The sequence below is a fragment of the Oncorhynchus mykiss genome, chromosome 23 (assembly GCF_013265735.2).
Source record: "Oncorhynchus mykiss isolate Arlee chromosome 23, USDA_OmykA_1.1, whole genome shotgun sequence".
Classification (NCBI taxonomy): domain Eukaryota; kingdom Metazoa; phylum Chordata; class Actinopteri; order Salmoniformes; family Salmonidae; genus Oncorhynchus; species Oncorhynchus mykiss.
In genome coordinates this window covers 42590649-42608760 of record NC_048587.1, presented here as the reverse complement: position 1 = coordinate 42608760, position 18112 = coordinate 42590649, and the positions used below count along the sequence as shown (strand labels likewise).

Sequence of the window (18112 nt, the reverse complement as noted above, 5' to 3'; positions counted from 1 at the left end):
TCGAATCCCAGAGCTGGTAAAAATCTGTCTCTGAACAAGGCAGGTCGTCATTGTAGGTAAGAATTTGTTCTTAACTGACTTGCCTAGTTAAATAAATAATGGTTAAATAAAAAAATACCATACATTTTCAGTTTGGCAAACCATTTCTTACCCTCAGAGTGGGCGCAATGTTTATTGTGCACATGAATGTTCACAAGACTCATGAGGTAGAAGATCTGTTTAATTCAATGTATGGTTTCGCTCCTGGGTGGACGGGTCTTTAGAGGTAGCCAATGAAGACCTTGCTAGATCCATCCCTGTACCAATGACCCTCACACACAGAGTTGCGTGTGTCCTATGAGCCAATGTATGCTTGATCCGAAAATGTGGTCGGAAGCACCGTATGGATGGTGTTATGGTGTAAGTGCAGCACAGCCAATGCAGACGGCTTTTAGAAATAGGCTACGTGGCCTTCACTCCATGGTTTGGAGTCAGAATGTTGAATAAGCTAAAATAAGCTAAAATGATTGTTCCATCATGGTGTTGAAATATCATGAATAATCATTAAGTCTGATTAAGAGTGAATGTACTAATGTAACAATGGATGTGGAAATTGCCTTTTACATTGAAGAACCAGTTTATTGGTTGTAGTTGCTAATTGGGTAATTGTATGGTCCTGGGGGCCAAGTGCTTATATTATGTAGGCTACCTGTTTGAGCTCCTGTTAGACAGATTCCATTTGGTTTCTCAAGGGGAACCAGGCTGTACAGTCTTGCCCTCTACCTGTGTCCATACAGGTAGTCTCTGTAGCAGGCTTAACCTGCCCTATTTCATTTGGGCTATTGCCTGTGTATATTTGGTCCACCACATTATCCCTATTGTCCACCCTGTGGACAATAATGCAATAACTATGGGATTATGCACCTAAAACGGACGGCAGGTAGCCTAGTGGTTAGAGCGTTGGGCCAGTAACTGAAAGGTTGCTGGATCGAATCCCCGAGCTGACAAGGTAAAAATCTGTAATTTTGCCCCTGAGCAAGGCAGTTAACCAACCCACTGTTCCCTGGGCTCCGAAGACGTGGATGTCGATTATGGCAGCCCCCCGCACCTCTCTGATTCAGAGGGGTTGGGTTAAATGCCGAAGACACATTTCAGTTGGATGCATTCAGTTGTACAACTGACTAGGTATCCCCCTTTCCCAATCTACTTATATATTTTGTATGATTTGGCTCTTTCACCATTGGATCACCAAGACCCGTAAATAAATCTACCTGCCTTCTGCTGATTTCATACCCTAATGACTGTTACATGGTTCACATTTTACAATTACATAGATTAGTCAAAATGTGTTGTAGACAAACTAATGAAAATGGCTGTCTGGTAGCCTCAATAAATAGACAAAGATTTGTAGTTGAACAAGTCCTTGCATGTAAAACATTTTTTTTACTTGACTTGAAAACTTGGACTTGACTCGAGTCTTCACCCGATCTACTTGGGACTCGACTTGCATCTTGTGACTCGAATAATTGTGACTTTGTCCCACCTCTGCTATTTTATAGTCCTAGTTAAAAAAAGGTTTATTATTGTATTTAACATTTTCTGTGTCCCTGATAACACTTTCCACCCAGTTAGTTTGTAGTAATTCTCCTTAGAAAACAGCATTTCCACCCTGTTAGGCTAAATTATATAGAAAATGTATCACATTTTAAAATGTTAAAATATATTTAATATATACGTTTAAACCCTCTTCACGTGTTTACCATTATTCTAGCGTAATCTCAATCACCCACAAAGCTATTGATTATTTAGACTCCAAATTTCCACCCTATTATCAAGCCTGTTAGGATAATGCAATAACTATGGGATTTAATTGTCTGAGCTTGACCAATATATTATTCTGAAAGTCAAACATGTCCTTTTGTGGTAGAATACAAAGAAAATTACAAATATATATACTCCCCCCCACATAGTATAAATAACCCAGCCCTATATCCCCCTGAGGTCAATCATTTTCTCTTTGCTTCACAGGCCAGTGATATGGACAAGGTGGTGGTGTGCTGCCTTGAGACATCAGTGGAAGCTATAGGGAAGAGCCATGCCACCATAAAGACCTGCTTTCAGGAACTGTGTCGCTCTGCCATCAAGAACATCTGTCAGGTTAGTGGCATCCATCTTAACAAAAGCTGACTGGAAGACAGTCAGAATTATCATTACTAGTGAGTGAGTGAATGAGTGAGCCAGAAATTGAGTGAGAGAATAAGTGAGTGAGGAATAAATTGAGTGAGAGAATAAGTGAGTGAGGAATAAATTGAGTGAGTGAGTGTGAACATGATCATGATTGTTATTGATGAGTTATTTCTAATTTTCAGGATGGGAAAGAGGGGGACCTTATGCGAATGCTGTACCCCCTGTCTAAGGTGCTCCCCCCCTCTGTCCTGTCTTCCATCGTGGTTGAGTCAGCGCGCCGGTTTGAGAACGACCCTGTTGGTCACCTGCTGGACCCCCAGTCTTCCCTCAACCACCTCCTGTCTCATGGTACACCTCATGTCTCAATCAATCAGTCTGAATAGTCATAGTTACAATATGTCCACTAGTGTAATTTATCTATTGATATGTACCATGGTTTATATATGCCAATTGCTTACATATCTTAGTGTTTTTGACATGATTATGACAGCCTTATGGAGTGTTCAAGTAAGTTTTACCCTTTTTTTTAGAGATCCTGATTTTAATGTTTATGCAGGTAGCTGATGTTTATACTTACAGATACCTGACTCTTTTCCAGGGGACTGGAAAGTGATCCAGGTGGATGCTGAGGCTGGTGAGGTGATCGGAGGCTGTCGGAGTGCCCTGGCCTCCCTGGTAGAGGCTCTGTGTCTGGGTCATGTACCTGTGGGACATCTTCAGACCACCCTGAAACACAGAGAGCAGTTCAAACAGATCTACCGCCAGTGTAAGTGCCATCATATCTCTCAATACATGGACTTAAACGATGGTAATGGATTAAGTTCAATGTTCTCAACGTGTTACCTAAAAAAATCTCTCTCTCCGTGAATGAAAATTATGTGCAAACATCACAGAATGATCTCTGAGTCGAGTTCTGCAGGTGCTAAGGTTTTTTCACTTTGTTCCACCTGGCATGCTCTCCTGCTGGTATCATGTTTTAAAGTATGACCCAGTATATGTTGAAAAAACAAGGCAAAACAGCATGTCAAGGCAGGCAGGGGTCAATAATCCATAGAGGGTGTAAGGTACAGGACAGCAGGCGAGCGGGCTCATGGTCAGGTCAAGCAGAGGTCGGTATTCCAGAGTAGTGGGGCAAAGGTACAGGACGGCAGTAAGGGTCAGGAATGGTCAAAACCGGGAAACTAGAAAACAGGGACTATAGCAGGAGCAAGGGGAAAGCGCTTGTAGGTTTGAACAAACAAAACAAACTGGCACAGACAGACAGAAAACACAGGTATAAGTACCTAGGCGACATTGGGGAAGATGGGCAACACCTGGAGGGGGGTGAAGACAAGCACAAGGACAGGTGAAACAGATCAGTGTGTGACAGCTGGTCTGGTCTTCCACAGATAAGAGGCCTGCTAAGCTGGAGAATGTTCCTGCTGATGCTGAGGTGATCCTGGCTCAAAGAGAGAAAGACCTCCAGGCTTTCTACCAGCAACGAGAGCACGTGGACACACTCATCAAGATGATGGGCAAGGTCTCAGAGAACATCACAGGTGAGAAACTGAATGTCTCAGCAATAGAATGTAATAAGATACTGTATAGATGCAAAGTCACAGAGATGCAGTAAGTCATCTCAAAAGAAAAAAGTAATCAGAGAGAGAATGGTTGGCTAAGGTATTCTCTCAGCTATGATGTAGTACAGTATGTTTATCTCTTTTCACCAGCTCCAGAGATCTCCACTCTGGAAGACCAACACAGAGCTGACTTCCAAACAGTGAGCCTGAACAAGCTGGTGGTGGTCCAGCCCTGCTGTATGAAGAAGGGGGATGAGCAGCAGACATCCCCAGGGCTGGTTCTGTGGTACAGCGCTAACCAAGGGGTTCTGGAGATGGCCAGGGAGATGCACGAGCTGGGTGACAGTAACCTGCTGCTTCGCTCCTGGGTGGACGGGTCTTTAGAGGTAGCCAATGAAGACCTTACTAGACCTATCCCTGTACCAATGACCCTCACACAGGTCTGCAACATCATCTGGAAACCCCGGTTGAGCGACTTCTGTCAGCTAGGCCTTAGGATCGCTATGTCGCTTGCCACCTTTGAGGAGATCGACCAGGCACTGAATGCCTCAGGGGACCAGGGAGAGGGGTTTCAGATGAGGAGGGAGCTGGGGCTGATGTCTGGGAGGCTGCAGGGGTACCAGGAACTGGAACAAGGCTGGGTGGAGGTCAGGCTGGGCCAGATCCAGGAGTATCGTCAGGTCCATCAGGCAGTAGCCTCGGCCAGTGCAGTCCTGAGGATCGCTGAGAGGATGGATCTTAGAGGAGACTTCAGTGAGATCCACAGTCTCACCCAACTGGTAATAAAGCAGTCACTTTATCATAGAGGTTTCATAATGGTGTTGTTAATATGAAATAGTGTTGTTAATGTTTATGATTGCAATTTCTGCCAGAAGGTGTATACTACATTATCTTGTCTGATTTTCTCTATTCTATAACAGTTCTATACTTTGTAATTAATTGTGTCATGTAACATACAGGAGGACGACTCGTTCAAGATGAGGGTCCTGGGGTCACTCAGTGATGACCTCATCCGTGCCAAGCAGCAGCTGTCCATGGTCACCCCGCAGCACACTGCATGTCTAGAGGTGTTCCTAGACAGCCATACTCTGGTCAGCTGGGTCCAGGACCAACTCTGTAGTAAGACACTGGCCAACACTGTTGTCCAACAACACGGTCCAACACCACTGACCAGCACCATGATCCAACACCACTGTCCATTTCAGCCATTATGGTTGGCCATTCAGCAATTATGGTTGAGTTTGGCATTCAAAGGGGACTTAATCTAAGTTGAAAGTCTCTTCTTTTACTGTTTATTTACATTGAACAGATATGAGTGATGTGAAAGTGTTTGTGGACCTGGCCTCCATCTCGGCTGGAGAGAATGACACAGAGATCGACCGAGTGGCCTGTTTCCATGATGCGGTGATGGGCTACAGTCCTTTGCTCTACTCTCTCTCCCCCAAGGCTGGGTTTGAGGAGTTCATGTTCTCTGCTAGACAGGTGTGGGACAACCTACAAAGAGACAAGAGACTCCCTGCCAAATTGGTGATTACTTTCTCTCCATTCTTTGAATTCAATATTAAAGGTAATTTGTCCTGTTTTTGGGAGACCTAAGGTGACTGTTCTGTAATCCTTGGGTGTGTATAGTAACCATACCATGTTCACACTGATATACCGGTATGTGTATTCTAGAGGGACTCTTGTCATTTGCTGGGCTGGCTGAAGGGACTGAGGGAGACCCATGGGTCAGTGGAGCAGTCCTCTCTCTCCCTGGCCTCGGCGATTAATGCACAGGGGGTATACCACGTGGGCTGGTCTGAGACACACACAGACAGGGTGAGTGGAATGTCTCAAATGAGCACAGATCTGACATCAATCAACATGAACCATGAAATACACGTCTTCTTCTTCCTGTTTGTAGAGATGTCTGCAGAGCCTGCTGGTGGTCAGAGTGAGGAAGGACCATGAGGTGAAGAGCTATAACCTGGAGGAGCTACTGGAGCTGCAGAATAAGCTGATGCTCATGTCATCCAAAGGAGAGCATGGCAAGGAGCATGTCAACAGGTTCACCCAGGTCAGTTGATTTCAATGATGCCTTTACCATTGAGCCCTACTGTAGCACAACAAGAACATAACAATAGCAACATGACAGATTTGTTTTCTGGTCTGAAAAGTTAATGAAATATTTAAAATCCCTGTCGCTAGGTGTTTGAGGGAGTTCAGAGACTGGGCTGCATCCTCCTCCAAATGCAGTCTACTGGCAACATGCTTTTCCGGGAGTGTCGAGCCCAGGTACAGTGTAGCCAGGAGAAGCAGCCATGCATCCGGGTCACGTTCTCCTCCCTGCGGGGTAAAGAGATGGTGTACAGTGGGGAGGTGACAGAACAGCTCCAGTCCCTGTGTCGCTCCATGGAGACCTGCCATAAAGAATGGTGTGCTTTCATCAGTGAGAAACGTTCCCAATTCCACACGCTGAACCACTACACATCTGAGCAGGTGGTTTACCTGTGCAGGTGGATCTACAGCGTGTGTGAGAGGGGGGCCTGTGTTCCTCAACAGGTGTGGCACCTGCTGTCTCCCATTAAGGCTGGGTGCACGCTGAATGATGTCAGAGAGGCCTTCGCCACGGTAACAGAGGTGTTGTCAGGGACACTTTCTGGAAATCCAGCAGTGTGGGAAGAGGATGATGAAGATGATTCTGGACGTTCTATGGACTTTAGATCGATTGGACACAACGTTGACAAAAGATGGGGGTACAATGACGAAAATATCGAGAGCAATGTTGAAGAAGTGGGGGATATGATTGAGTTCTCAGATACTGAGGAAGATGAGATAAAAGAACTCTCACCTATGGCCCAGAGTGATGCAAAGGAGGAGGAGGCTGAGGAAGGTCTGGAGGACCTGTGGAGGCGATTTAAAGAGGACATGCCAAAGTACCTCATACAGCATGTAGACATCACTACTCTGGCTCGCTTCCTCTCCTGCCTCTCAGAAATGAACCAACAGGATGTCAAGAGGAAGCTGCCTCCTTCACTCCAAGAAGGTAAGCCCAACCTCGTCCTCTGCCCAGCCACAGAGGTCCTGAGCACCACTCTGTCCTTCTACATGGAGAGCCCAGATCAGCCTCTGCCATCCACTGATGAAGTTCTGGTCTGCAGAGAGGACACCACAGAGGAACAGGTGGAGATCTTCCTCAGTCGAGCCCTGGGCAGGGGCAATGGTGCCGTAGGGAGCCAGCAGAAGATATACACCCTGGTCAACCCAGGCCTGCTGGGGTACGACGTCAGTGTGGCCGTTGGGGAGCTATTCGAGGACCTGGAGAGAAGTGCGGGCCCCCATTACCGCCTGGTGATGACCAGCCCAGTGATGCACCAGCACAGATACGTGCCCTCTTTCTTCAGCAACCACAAAGTTCAGGCAGGAGTGGGCATCACTGCAGAAAATGCCAGAAGATATCTCCGTCACCACTTTACTGTTCCGTTCCAACACAGCTCTGTCTCACTCATCTATCCAGACAAACTGTCCGTCTGGGTTGTCTCGTCCACTCGCCCTGCAGTTGGTAAGGAAAATTATTGTAATATCTGTTACAAGAATGTACTTGTTTTATAAAAGTATTTACCTTATACTATATAGTGTTCTGTTATTTTTTGCAATAGGGAAATCCCTTTATGTGGACCGACTGTTTGAGAAGTTCCTGCAGACTTCAACCAAGGCCCAGCATGTTAGGATCAGACTGATAGAGCCACGGGTTGATCTAGACTCATTCATACATACCCTGTCAGAGAGACTGGCACTGTTGAGGGAGCAGGACCCTGTGCTGCTTCACATTGACACTGCTGCGGTAGGTCTACAGGTGGAGGTCTACAGCGGTCTCTTTTCTGTGTAATGATCGTGTATAAGGATGCATCAAACGGTCACTATTTGTGCACATAAAATCATGGTAATATTTTGCAGAGAATCAATGAAGACGATTCTGTTGAATTTCAGGTTAATGTCGGTCTAGAAGAGTTCCTGTTCCACTTACTGGTTCTGGGAAGTTTGAGTGACAACAAGGGAATGCTTTGGAGAAGAAATGTAGCTCATCTGATAGCAGTTGAGGTTCTGAGACCATACCCAACCCTTCAGAACCAACCACACACTAAGGAGGTAGGACTCATGACTATTGCTATTAATACTACCCAGACCTCTTTTGGAATACGATTTTCGTGGGTCTCATCTCTTTCTATCCTTCCTCATATATGTAATGTGATCTTGTTTTTTCCATAGATGAGAGTTGGACTTCTTGACATTCTACCTACCATCCAATGCAGACCACCGAAGGAGGTGAAGAAGTTGTTGTTGACAAAACGGAGAACCTTGGACCCACTGATGGATGAGCAGGAGTTTGCCAGTGGAGGGATTCAGAGGCCTTATCAGTTCCTGAAACGATTCAACAGAAATGAGAACCTGGATCCATTTTATTACCGGGAAGGATCCAGAGAGGGGGATCCTATTGACTGTCTACATCACCTTCTGGCAAACTGTGGATTGAAAGATCCGTCATGGGCTGAGCTCAAAAACTTCACCTGGTTCCTAAATTTGCAGTTGAAAGACTGTGAGAAGTCAGTTTTCTGTGACCCAGACTTCCTTGCTGAACACCTGCGGGGTTTCAAGGGCTTCATCGTGAAATTCATGATCCGGATGGCACGGGATTTTGCTTCACCGTCTATGGACACTTCTGACCAGAGTCCCTCTCTGCTCCTTGATGACAACCAAGGAGATGACCTTCTGGCCCGTTTGACCATTCGTAAGCGTTGGGAACGCGAGTCTCATCCATACATTTTCTTCAATGCGGACCACTTCTCGATGTCATTCCTGGGCTTTCATGTGATGAGAAGTCCTGTCGGAAACACTCTCAATGCAGTTGATCCTCAGAGCCATGCAGTGTTGATGGGAGATGTGATGACTCATGAACTTCTACAGGGCCTTCAGCGGCAAGGGATCTCGCTCACTGAAGACTTTGACGGTTTGCCCAGAGCAGAAAAGATCAAGAGGATTTCACGTGTTGTTGGTGCCAAGAAAGGGATGATGAAGGGGACATTTGATCCAGACCCGACCTATGAGCTCACTGCTGATAACGTGATGAAGATGCTAGCCATTCACATGAGGTTCCGTTGTGGAATCCCTGTCATCATCATGGGAGAGACCGGCTGTGGGAAGACCCGATTGGTCCGTTTCCTCTGTGATCTCCAGAGGGAAGACAGAGAGGTAGAAAACATGAAGCTGGTAAAAGTGCATGGTGGAACCACAGCTGAGATGATCTACAGAAAGGTGAGGGAGGCAGAGAGACAGGCAGATATTAACCTGAAAACACACAAACTAGACACTGTTTTGTTTTTCGACGAAGCCAACACCACAGAATCCATCTTTGCTATAAAAGAAGTTCTGTGTGACAGAACTGTGCAAGGACAGCCCCTGAAGGCGAATACTGGCCTAAAGATAATCGCTGCCTGCAACCCTTATCGGAGGCACTCTCCTGAAATGGTGGAGCGCTTGGAACGTGCTGGGTTGGGATACAGAGTGAAGGCAGGAGAAACAGAAGACTGTCTTGGCAAAGTCCCTTTGAGGCAGCTAGTGTACCGGGTCCATCCACTGCCTCCTAGCATGGCTCCTTTGGTCTGGGACTTTGGTCAGTTGAGCAATTCCACTGAGCTCTCCTACATCAGACAGATTGTCCAAAAGCAAGCCAAGGATCATGATTTGCCTGTGACGTGTGGCAATGTAATATCAGGTGTGTTGGCAGCCTCTCAAAGTTACATGCGTAATCGAAAGAACGAGTGCAGTTTTGTGAGTCTGAGAGACGTGGAGAGGTCCATAAAGGTGCTAGTATGGTTTTACCACCATAGCAACGACCTGTTCCCTGATTCCAATGATTCCAGCGTTCAGAGGACTTTGAAGTGCCTGGCACTTGCAGTGGGAGTGTGCTACTACCCATCTCTGGTTTCAAAGAAGCAGTACTTATCAGCTATCAGTCAACACTTCCCAGAACCGCTGAACACCCCAGAATCACTGCAGCAGGTGATTTCGTCATGTCAAGACTTCTTCCTCGAGAACATAGAGACAAGGGAGACAGTGGCCAAGAACATAGCGCTCAAAGAGAACGTGTTCCTCATGGTGGTCTGCATTGAGCTCAGGATTCCACTCTTTCTGGTTGGCAAACCAGGGAGCTCTAAGTCCCTGGCCAAGACGGTGGTTGCGGACGCCATGCAGGGCCAAGCGTCCCACTGTAGCCTCTTCCAGAAGCTCAAGCAGGTGCACATGGTCTCCTTCCAGTGCAGTCCTCACTCCAGCCCTGAGGGCATCATCGGAACTTTCAGGAACTGTGCCCGATTCCAGAAAGACAAAAACATGGATGAGTATGTGTCAGTGGTGGTGCTGGATGAGATTGGGTTAGCAGAAGACTCCCCACAGATGCCCTTGAAGACCCTTCATCCCCTCTTGGAGGATGGCTGCATTGACAATGACAGGCCAGACCCATACATGAAGGTTGGGTTTGTTGGGATCTCAAACTGGGCTCTGGACCCGGCAAAGATGAACAGGGGGATCTTTGTGTCTCGGTGGGATCCGAGTGAGGATGAGCTGGTGGAAACAGCCAAAGGGATCTGCTCATCCTCCATCCCAATTCTTCTGAAAATCAAACACCTCTTTCCACTGTTAGCGAAGGCCTTTTTGAATATTTGTAAAGAGACAGCGAAGAACCAGTTCTTTGGTCTCAGAGACTATTACAGTCTGGTGAAAATGCTTTTTGCTACAGTCAAATGTTCAGAAAAAGAACCAAACGACAGAGAGTTGGCAGAAGCCATCTTGCGTAACTTCAGTGGACAACCTGAAGACTTTGATCCTGTCATTTTCTTCCAAGATGTCTCCCAGAACCTCAGAGAAGTTCCCAGACCAAGTACTCTGCAAATGGTTGAACAAAATCTTGCCCGAGACAACAACCAAGAAAGCCGGTACCTCCTTCTTCTAACCACCAACAATGCAGCCCTCCATATCCTTCAGCAGCAAGTATTTGCCATGGCAGACTATGCATCCCCTGAGATTGTGTTTGGCTCAGGCTTTCCCAAGGATCAGGAATATGCCCAGATATGCCGAAATGTGAACCGGGTGAAGACCTGCATGGAAACAGGCCGTACTGTTATCCTTCTGAACCTACAGAACCTCTATGAGAGCCTGTACGATGCCTTGAACCAGTACTATGTCTACCTGAGTGAGCAGCAGTATGTGGATCTGGGGCTGGGGTCCCACAGGGTAAAGTGTCGTGTCCACAGGGACTTCAGGCTGGTGGTGATAGAGGACCAGATGAAGGTCTACACACAATTCCCAGTGCCACTCATCAACAGGCTGGAAAAACACAGGGTGGACAGAAGCACAGACCTGACTCCCTGGCAGCACAGGGTTCTGGCCAAACTCAAAGAGTGGGTGCAGGACTTCTCTGGCACTGCGGTGTCAGAAGATTTCCAACTGTCTGATGTTTTTGTTGGTTTCCATGGGGATGCCTGTGCCAGTGCTCTCTTGCAGGCCCTGGATAGTAGGGAGCATCAGAGGGATCCGGCTGTGGATCAGCAACACAAGGATGAAGGAGATGAGCCTCTGGGGGATGTGGAAGCAAATGAGACAGGTGAGCACAGACAGAAAGAAGGGGCTGATCCTTGTGTTATGGATATGGATGCTGATGATGAAGAGAAGAACATTTCAATGGATGAGGCTGAGGATAATGTTCTCATGGAGGTGGTAGATGATCAAGATGGAGAACCGGCATGCACACCTACCAATAGCAAAGTAGATGATGATTACATGGCAATGGATGCAGATAAAGATTATGTGGAGACAGGAAACAGTCAGTCTAAAGGGACAGATGAGGAAGAGAAGGTATTTGAATCAGCCAAGGGTTACCTGTTGAATTGTGCCACACCTGACTCAGTGCTAAGGCTGAAGTATACAGACCTCGGAAATCAGGAGAAAGAGAGACTTCAGAAGATGTACTTTCATCATCAGCATAATCACTCACTAAGGGACTTCATGAAGAGCCACTTGTCGTCAGAGAACTCCAGCAAGTTTATTGAAGTAAGTAGAGTAACATAAAATTAGTTGTGAACCCAAATAATACCAGTGCAGTTTACGGTACCAGTTTACTTCACCAACACTGTTTATTCTTCCATTTTGTAAGGTCACCACATTCTCCAGTTTGCTCACCAAATCTGACGTGCGAGGGTTGGCTCACGCTCTGGGCCTGCACACCCAAACGTTCCTCCTGCTGTCTCTTCACCAATTTGACACAGAGGTCTCCTTCTGCAGCAAGATACGGTACAACACCACTATATCTTAACACCACAAGTTATACACTTAGGTTTTTCTCTCAAGCTGTTTTCATCACTCTCACATTGTCTCTCCTTGACTGCTTTAGCGCCTTCCTACAAGATGCTGGTCCGTCCATCCGTATTCTGGTCGTTCAGATGGACATAGAGGACTCTCACTGTAGCGACGAGCTGATAGCATCAGCAAAGTACTTTTTTTGTATCTGATTTTGTTTGAGATGTTCTCAATTAGTAATCTTTTAACACTATGACCAATACTATGTTAAACGCTGGCCCCTTGTGGAAATTAGGTAAATTGCAACAACACAGCCTGCCTTCAACACAACTCTTGGACGCTTGCCCTTTGCTGGCCCCAGTCAACTTGGCAACAAGAGATGGTCCAATAAGAAGGCTGCACCATTAGAATGCAATTTTGTGTGGGCAAAATAATGTTTTGGGCATTTGTTTTTTTTAACACTATCATTCCACTATTAATGTAGACATATTTTGGACATTCTCTGAAATTACAATGTAAAAATATTTCATATACTGTTGCTCCTTTTAAACAAAATTGGCAAATTATAATATTTGTTTAAAAGTTAATCTATGTGGTTAAAAATAATGGGTCAATCCAGTGCTGAATAGATAGAGTTTCAATCCCTCAGTGAAACTAACCTTATCACACTGTGTGTGTCCAGGTACTGCACACTGAACTACCTGATAACACTGGAGTCAGATCAGTCCTGTTATGTGGTCTTCATCACCAAGCTGTCCCGCATTCAGAGTGGAGGTTCTCAGTACATAGGCTTCCAAGGAGGCGAGTTACAGTTTCCAGTCTGGCAAGGCTAATGTACAGTGATGTGCTGTTGACTATTGCATATATCCATTAATATGTGTGTGTTTATGGTTTGTTTTGTTTCCAGGTGTCTGGCTTTCAGTGCACATTGATGACCTCAGGGACACAGAAGACATGAGCTTGAACTTGTCAGTTTTCTGCGGAATGCCAATCAGCAAGCTTGTCCCACCTGCACAGTCAGGTATAGAGACATGTGAGTCTGTTAATGCCCAAGCATTAACAGAGACGGCACACCTTCACAGTTTATCCCTGGTGAGGTCCTGCGTTCAGAAAGCAGTGGGTTTGCTGAGAGACCCCAATGACCTTACCTGCAGGAGCATGCAGCGCATGAACATACTGCTGGGGCTTCTTGGAGAGAACCACGGAGAGACGGGAGGTAAATAGACAGTCCTTGACATTATTTTACTGCTCTTGAACTTCATTGCTCTTTATTGCTGTTTTTGATGTGATTCTCACATACAGCCATCATGTTACTAAAGTATACAAACACAGTGCAAAACTGTCTGAGTGTACTGCATATACTGTCTACAGTGAAGTGAAAGGTTAGGCACAGATCGAAATTTACTGGTATAAAAGATATGCAACAAATTTTCCACCATCAGTTGTCTGTGCCAATGCACCACATAACCGATAAACAAAGCATACCAACTTCGGGCACTTCAATATCATGGTTTGTGTTTTCAACACCACAATAATTAGACTGTCAATCTTGACAAACAGAAAATGCATCTCATTCAACTTGCTGGTGTTTTGTAACAGGTGTTTCTTTCCATTCATCAATTGGCCACTGCACATTTTGGATTGATGGATTTTATTTGCAAGTTTAAAAAATACATATATACACAAAGATAAGAAGTGACCGGGATTGCACAATACATTTGGGGACTTATTTCCATTGTGGTCCCTATTATTTACATGAATACATATACAATTACATAAATACAGACACATTAGAGATAGAGACCAAAAAATGCTCAACCTACAGAGTATGAGGGGAGGAGTTTAAGTACAATTATTATAAGCTTGTTTGGTTGGTAGGTTATTCTTGAGATGTTTGGGGCTGCTGGTGAACCATGATGTGCAGGCATAATCAAAGTGACACTGGACTAGAACACTTGCCAGAGTCTTTATGTGTAGCATATGCAAAACTTTACAGACTATTTTTTGGGGGGGTACTTTCCTAAAACAATTATTGTCCACCTCACGGTTCAGCTGGCAGAGATTTGAGCACTAAATGTATCAGGCCATTGCATGTAAAGGACTATAGGCTTAGGTGTCTACTGTATGATATTCATTCATATTTTAATACAAATTATATATAGTACCAGTCAGAAGTTTGGACACCTATTCATTCAAGTTTTTTATTTTATTTTACTATTTTCTACATTGTAGAATAGAACAAAAAAAATTATTAAATAACATATGGAATCATGTAGTAACCAAAAAAGTGTTAAACAAATCAAAATATATTTGAGATTCTTCAAAGTAGCCACCCTTTGTGTTGATGTCTTCACTATTATTCTACAAATGTAGAAAATAATAATAATAAAGAAAAACCCACCTGAGTAAGTGTCAACAAACTTTTGACTGGTAGTGTGTATAATGGATCGGTTCATCTTTCAGATCAGAAAAAAGGGAGACAAATAACTTTGCTTTCCATTTATTACTTAAAGAACACTTAAAGCAAGGAACTTTTCAATGTTTAAATAAAATCTTAAAATAAAATATTCAATACTCAATTGTTAAATTAAAGTGCAATATGAGGCATGATACCTTCTTCCTTTGAACAATAGTGAATAAAAAAATAGCCTGTGTCCACATCGTAAAAAAAGAAAGAAAGCAAAGCAGACCTGCGCTTATAAATTCAAATCATTTTTCAAAGAGATGAGGATGACTACATTGTTTGGGGAGAGGGTAGACCTCTTTGCAGTCACTATGTCTCCTGCCGTGGAGAATAACCTCTCGCTAGGAACTGAAGTGCCAGGCACAGCCAGGTTACGGCTTGCCGTCATAGCAATGTGAGAGTATTTACACTCATTGCTTTTCCACCATGTCAGTGGATCACCATCCACTGGAATGACGCTTGCTGCCCTGTGGGATGCCTCCTCCTCATTGATACAGTTGGCAAACGTCTTGCCTGTGTCCTTGCTTGCAAAGGTCTCCCCAAAAAGCACCTTCATGGCCAAATTATTTTATGGAGGAGATGCCTCAGTCTGCTGCTGTCGGCTCTGTGGCTTGACCCTGCAGACAAAAATGACTTGATCTATTAAAATGACTAATTATATATTTTCATATTTCATAGAACTAAACTCAGCAACAAAAAAAACATCCTCGCTGTCAACTGCATTTGTTTTCAGCAAACTTGACATGTGTAAATATTTGTATGAACATAAGATTCAACAGACAAACTGAACAAGTTCCACAGACATGTGACGAACAGAAATGTAATAATGTGTCCCTGAACAAAGGGGGGTTGGGGGGGGGGGGTCAGTATCTGGTGTGACCACCAGCTGCATTAAGTACTTTTCAAGTAATTTTGTAATCAATGTTCATAAATTCCAATTATCTTTCTCTGTCTGATACCCAGAGGTTGTAAAGTTCTGATCTTAAATAAAACAGACAGAATTCCCAGCTCACAATTGATCAGATCCAAATTTATTTGCGAGAGCTCTCAAGTTTTTACAAATACATTCCTTTTTATACCATCATAAACTACGCACATACATACACACCAACATAGGGATTTTCTCATGAGTCTCACCACAGTTTATAACCCCTCAGCTGACAGTTCCAAGCTCCCGCAGACACTAGAACTCTGGAGGAGCTCTCCCAGTCCTCTCTTATCTCCACAGATTTACATCCCGGTCGGTTCCAACATAGGTTAATGCTCCCCTCCGTTCTCTTTCTACCCCCCACATACATTCCTTTCTTCCTAGGTACATGCCATATAACCCCTTCCTAATGAACAAACATTATTTAATACTACAAGAAAGACAGTGTTCTTGCCAGTTATAGTGCATAATAGCTAATTTAGTCATTATTGATTAAAAAAAATCCCATAACAGTACTGCAGTGCATCTCCTCCTCGTGGACTGCACCAGATTTGCCAGTTCTTGCTGTGAGATGTTATCCCATTCTTCCACCAAGGCACCTGCAAGTTCCCGGACATTTCTGGGGGGAATGGTCCAAGCCCTCACCCTCCAATCCAACAGGTTCCAGACGTGCTCAATGGGATTGAGATCCTGGCTTTTTGCTGGCCATGGCAGAACACTAACATTCCTGTCTTGTAGGAAATCATGCACAGAACGAGCAGCATGGCTGGTGGCATTGTGATGTCAGGATAAGCCTGCAGGAAGGGTACCACATGAGGGAGGATGTCTTCCCTGTAACACACAACGTTGAGATTGCCTGTAATGACAACAACCTCAGTGACACACTGCCCCAGACCATGACAGACCCTCCACCTCCAAATCGATCCCGAGTACAGGCCTCGGTGTAACGCTCATTCCTTCGACGATAAACGCGAATCCGACCATCACCCCTGGTGAGACAAAACCGGGACTCGTCAGTGAAGATCACTTTTTGCCAGTCCTGTCTGGTTCAGCGACGGTGGGTTTGTGCCCTTAGGCGACGTTGTTGCCGGTGATGTCTGGTGAGGACCTGCCTTACAACAGGCCTACAAGCCCTCAGTCCAACCTCTCTCAGCCTATTGTGGACAGTCTGAGCACTGATGGAGGGATTGTGCGTTGCTGGTGTAACTCGGGCAGTTGTTGTTGCCATCCTGTACCTGTCCCACAGGCGTGATGTTCGGATGTACCGATCCTGTGCAGGTGTTGCTACACGTGGTCTGCCACCGCGAGGACGATCAGCTGTCCGTCCTGTCTCCCTGTAGCGCTGTCTTAGGCATCTCACAGTACGGACATTGCAATGTATTGCCCTTGCCACATCTTCAGCCCTCATGCCTCCTTGCAGCATGCCTAAGGCATGTTTACGCAGATGAGCAGGGACCCTGGGCATCTTTATTTTTGTGTTTTTCAGAGTCAGTAGAAAGGCCTCTTTAGTGTCCTAATTTTTCATAACTATGACCTTAATTGCCTGCCGTGTGTAAGCTGTTAGTGTCTTAACGACTGTTCCGCAGGTGCATGTTCATTAATTGTTTATGGTTCATTGAACAAGCATGGGAAACAGTGTTTAAACCCTTTACAATGAAGATCTGTGAAGTTATTTGGATTTTTACAAATTATTTTTGATAGACAAACATCCCTTTTTTATAATTGTGACAATAACATTTAATAAAAGCCATTATTATTCCAAATCAAAATGGATAATTCTAATAGCAATAGCATAGACTAAGATTAGACTGCAGTATATTTATTATTTAAGTAATTCACTCATTTTTTTTTTACCTCTTCAGTGGCCACAATGTCAGTGGTGAGATCACTGTATGTCCTCTGGCGTAGGGAAGGTTCTAGGTGAGACAGGGACTTGAACCTTGGATCCAGTGAAGTAGATCTATGAAGGTAGTCCTGTACATTAGTGGTGGCGCGGTCTTCCTCACTTGGGGCCATGGATTGTAGAATCCTTGTTTTCAGAGGTAGGATCATGGACACAGACAGTTTCAGTGCTCAATAGGGTTGTAACCGTTTTGAGGGGTTTGAGCATCTGGAGGTGAGCACCTCCTTGAGCACCTCCTCTGCCACTTTCAAGTCATCATCAGACAAAGGTGACAATGTCTTTATTTTTCAGGGTCTTGTCTGTCAGTGCAGAGTATACAGCTGCCTGCTGCTCAAGATGTAACTCCACTTATGACATGTTGGAGCACTAACTTGTTGTGACATCGTGTATGAGCTTGTGTGTCGGTAGCTGTAGCATTTCTTGCTTGGTCTTAAGCATGTGAGCAGCTGTTGTGCATTGGTGGAAAAAGGCAACCACCTTCCTGATCCTCCATAGGAGGCGGTCCATCTGGTTCACTGAGATTCCCCTTTGGGATGCTAAATTGATCACATGTGCAAAGCAAGCTATCTGTGGCCCCAGTCCAGCTTCTATCACTGCATTTACTTGGCATTATCTGTGGTGATTGGGATATTGCTATTGGGCCTCTCTAGCTTCCACTCTGCTACTGCTCCTAGCAGTACCTGCGCCAGATTTGTGCCTTTGTGAATCTTATAGAGGGGGCGTGTCTGTAGCACCGGACTCTACATCCCCCACTCCTCTGT

The 18112-nt window shown here is 45.0% G+C and overlaps 1 protein-coding gene across 11 annotated transcripts in view; it reads left to right on the top strand.

Moving 5' to 3' along the window:
* rnf213b (ring finger protein 213b) overlaps positions 1-18112 on the top strand; it is a 73423-nt gene that overhangs the window by 10149 nt on the left and 45162 nt on the right. For all 11 annotated transcript variants that reach the window (XM_036960490.1, XM_036960488.1, XM_036960487.1 and 8 more), the window contains 17 exons: positions 2008-2136; positions 2349-2514; positions 2765-2932; positions 3555-3704; positions 3876-4504; positions 4685-4844; positions 5035-5252; positions 5400-5543; positions 5629-5781; positions 5913-7266; positions 7364-7548; positions 7695-7853; positions 7974-11810; positions 11914-12050; positions 12151-12249; positions 12739-12857; positions 12964-13272. In XM_036960490.1, the coding sequence (XP_036816385.1) occupies positions 2008-2136; positions 2349-2514; positions 2765-2932; positions 3555-3704; positions 3876-4504; positions 4685-4844; positions 5035-5252; positions 5400-5543; positions 5629-5781; positions 5913-7266; positions 7364-7548; positions 7695-7853; positions 7974-11810; positions 11914-12050; positions 12151-12249; positions 12739-12857; positions 12964-13272 (8116 nt within the window). The remainder of the gene's footprint in view (positions 1-2007; positions 2137-2348; positions 2515-2764; positions 2933-3554; positions 3705-3875; positions 4505-4684; positions 4845-5034; positions 5253-5399; positions 5544-5628; positions 5782-5912; positions 7267-7363; positions 7549-7694; positions 7854-7973; positions 11811-11913; positions 12051-12150; positions 12250-12738; positions 12858-12963; positions 13273-18112) is intronic.